Genomic DNA, 3,239 nt, shown 5'->3' with positions numbered 1-3,239 from the left:
ATTTACTCCAACTGTGCCACTTAAGAAGATCTGTAAATAGTGTGAACTGCAAGTTAGCCCTGGATGAGCTACCTTCAAATGTGCAGTGTTTCAAATTTCAATTCTCAATCAAAACGAGCATAACAGGTGGTACAATTGATAAGAAGGAGACAATGAGTGCAGCTGATTTGGCTGGATTAGAAGATATATTTGAAAACTGTCAAGAATGCAAGGCAATAGGAGTTGTCCTTCAGATACTAGAATATACTATAGCCTGTGCTCACAGCTACAACATGTGGTATTTTATGGATTCTCATGCCCGAGACTCTACTGGAATAATCGATGACCACGGCAGTTCAGTTGTTTCCTGACTAAATTACATTAGAAGATTCTTCGAAAATGCGACTTCAGAGAGAGTACTCAACCTTTCATTTGAAACAATGACATTGCAAATCAAAGAAAGAAAGCCAGTACAAAGCGATGAACGCCTTATACTTCCAATTCAACCACTTATGACATATCGGCCAAGTTTGTGTGGAATTGATTTAATGAATACCTTTGCCATCTGTCTTGAGAATGGTAAAGAAGTAAATGACGACCTGCTGGATTTCTTTCTACTCTTCTCTGGGGAGACTCAGCTCGATCACATAAAGAAGAAACAAATATTTATTTACAATTCATGCTTCTACAAAAAATTCAGTCAATTCAACCCTCATGCCATTAGAAGGTGGACCAAAAATACTGACATATTTAATAAGAAGTACCTATTCATACCAATATGCAAGGACTCGCACTGGCTTTTAGTCATTGTGAACAATGACAAGACAACATCTATCATGATTCTTGATTCTTTGAATGGCACTCATGGCTCCCTTGAAAGGACTGTGAAGAGATATTTGCAAGATGAGTGGGCTGCAAAGGAGAAACAACAGCCGAGTGGAATGAACAAAAACCTAGTTGTGGAAGAAGTTCACTATCCAGTTGTTCCAAAACAAACAAACGACAAAGACTGTGGACTGTATGTCATGAAATGCTTTGAAGAGTTTCTTAAAGACATTGAAGTCACACAGTTTGAATCTTGGAGGCCTGTCTTTTCACCAAACAATATAACATTTCTTAGGAAGAATATGAAGTTCTCCATTCAAGAAGAAATTTCAAAGTTGCAATAAAATTTGGGACTGCATGGTTTCCTTCCTTCACTCTAAGGCCACGTGAAGAGAACACTGACAATGTCATCCATAGTAGATACCAGGAGAAGAATCAGAGAGCTGTAATAGCATATGTGGCTGCTATCATCCTCATCATCATAGGACTACAGTTTGCCTGTTGCCACTCATAGTAAATACTAGTTCTAGGGGACATTATTGTGTCACCTCTAATGTTTTTTAGATTTTCGACTTTCACATTCCGCAAGAGGCAGTTTTTAATCACCAGAAAGTTTTGCATGAATTTTGTTTTCAATTTCACGACCAACGGTCATCCCTTGGAAATTTTTCGTGCAGGAAAAGGAAGTGCTTTGTGGGGAATGTGAAAGTCGTAAGTACTACTCACACATATGGGTCTGGTTTTTGCAGTGGGTAAAGTTGAAGCTCTTTCAACAGACATTCTGGTAAGTGGACATCTCTAGTTAAAGCAACCTTGACAAGACCATGCTTACAAAACTTAAAAAAAACCGTTCCTGCACACAGCCAGCATTGTATGTACTATTGGACACTTCCCAAGGTTGTTGGCTTAAGGGAGCTTCCAGAAAAGCAACATTATCAACATCTGGTGTTTCCATAGGTGATAAGTGTAGTAGAAATTAAGTTATGAAATTTGGCACTTCATGCATTAGTGAAGATACTAATGCTGCCCTAGACCACAAATAGAAATTTTCAAAATCTGCAATCAGGTTTCTGAGCCCAGTGGTTTTAATCCAAAATCAACATCAATTTTCTTATAAAACAAGAGAAAAGGTTATGAGTACTTATCATATGATCTCTTGTTAAATTCTCCCAACTTATTAAGGAAATGTATGGAGATCAGTTTGATGAATTTGTATGTGGATACTGGGGCTAAAAGGGTCAAACAACTGCTTGCTGGATTTCAAGTATACAGAAGCTGAAATTCAAGCTGTATGCTGAACGGGCATTGCATGTTTAAAGGAACTGTGATTTTACGGTTAATCTTTGGCTCCTTGGCCTGCTTCCTAAAAGGCTGATTAAGGCTAAACTGGGGTTAAAATTTTTATTCACGAAATTCATTACCTTTCCTATGATTTTTCAGTCAAATGTCATTTTCCGTTACATGGCTGGATCTTGGGAGGAATAAAAGCCCAACACTGTCTTAAACTTCCAAGACAATAATAATCTGATTCAAGTTTGTCTTAATTCTGGGTAAACCTTAAGCCTCTTTCAAGGAGGCAGGCCTTGTTTGACTCCTACGGTTTGTGGGGACGTTCCATTTTTTATCCGCACCACCCCTAAAGTTGGCTGGAATACGAACCTTCATTTTTTTTTTTGTCAACACCCTTTGAGAAATGAAATATGAAGGGTTAATTTTTATATAATTTATATAATTTTATATAAAGGTTGCAAATTTTGTTGGCTTCTTTGAGGTAAACATCTGAAGAGGTGGAGTGGGGGAGAAGAGTTTAAAAAGTGGAATGTAACATGACCCCACAACCCAGAAAATGGTGATAGCAAATTTCAACATGTTCTGAAGAATCGTACATGAGGCACTTTTCAGTTGAAACCCTAACACCACCCCTCTGGACCTGGGGCATCTAGGGCAATGAAAGGGGCATATAAGCACTTGTGCGAAAAGATCTGACCCCTGGGGGATGCATGTTAGATGTGCTTTGAGACTAGAGTATGACATCCCCTCTGGAATGAGGGAGATTTGACTGCGGTTGAAAAGGACTACATAGAGTAACTAAGTTCGTCGAGAAATCTTTGTAATGACTCGCAGCAACTGGTCTTTAACGAATTATTGCTTTCCATTTAGACTGAATGTGTTTGTAAAGGTTGTTTTGTTAAAATTTCAAAACAAATGCAAAAGTTTGTTCCCCGTTAAGTCGATGTTAATGATTAAATTTTAAAATCCCTCTCCAAATTTTCTAAAGATTTTGGTTTGGAATAATTGTCTGTCCCGGGTCTGGAGTGGTGGTGGTTTTAATTGACCAGTGCATCACATCAGAAGTTTAACCAAAACTTCACTGTATTTTGCTTTGAGATATCAAATTACATGTAGAGTACAGATATGAGGTATGCATGTGTATC

General features: G+C 38.0%; 1 protein-coding gene across 1 annotated transcript; it reads left to right on the top strand.

Annotated features, from left to right (window-relative positions):
• The first annotated feature begins 419 nt into the window (after positions 1 to 419).
• On the top strand, positions 420 to 1,148 carry LOC138046469 (uncharacterized). Its single transcript, XM_068893099.1, has one exon. It carries the CDS (start codon positions 420 to 422, stop codon positions 1,146 to 1,148), a length of 729 nt encoding a protein of 242 aa, XP_068749200.1.
• Positions 1,149 to 3,239: the final 2,091 nt, after the last annotated feature.

This window comes from Montipora capricornis, chromosome 4, assembly GCF_036669925.1.
Source record: "Montipora capricornis isolate CH-2021 chromosome 4, ASM3666992v2, whole genome shotgun sequence".
Taxonomy (NCBI): Eukaryota; Metazoa; Cnidaria; class Anthozoa; order Scleractinia; family Acroporidae; genus Montipora; species Montipora capricornis.
This window is presented reverse-complemented; position numbering and strand designations above follow the sequence as displayed.

What these genes read in the sequence shown, in the direction of transcription:
- LOC138046469 (XM_068893099.1), top strand. Translation starts at nt 420, where the DNA reads ATGACATTGCAAATCAAAGAAAGAAAGCCAGTACAAAGCGATGAACGC.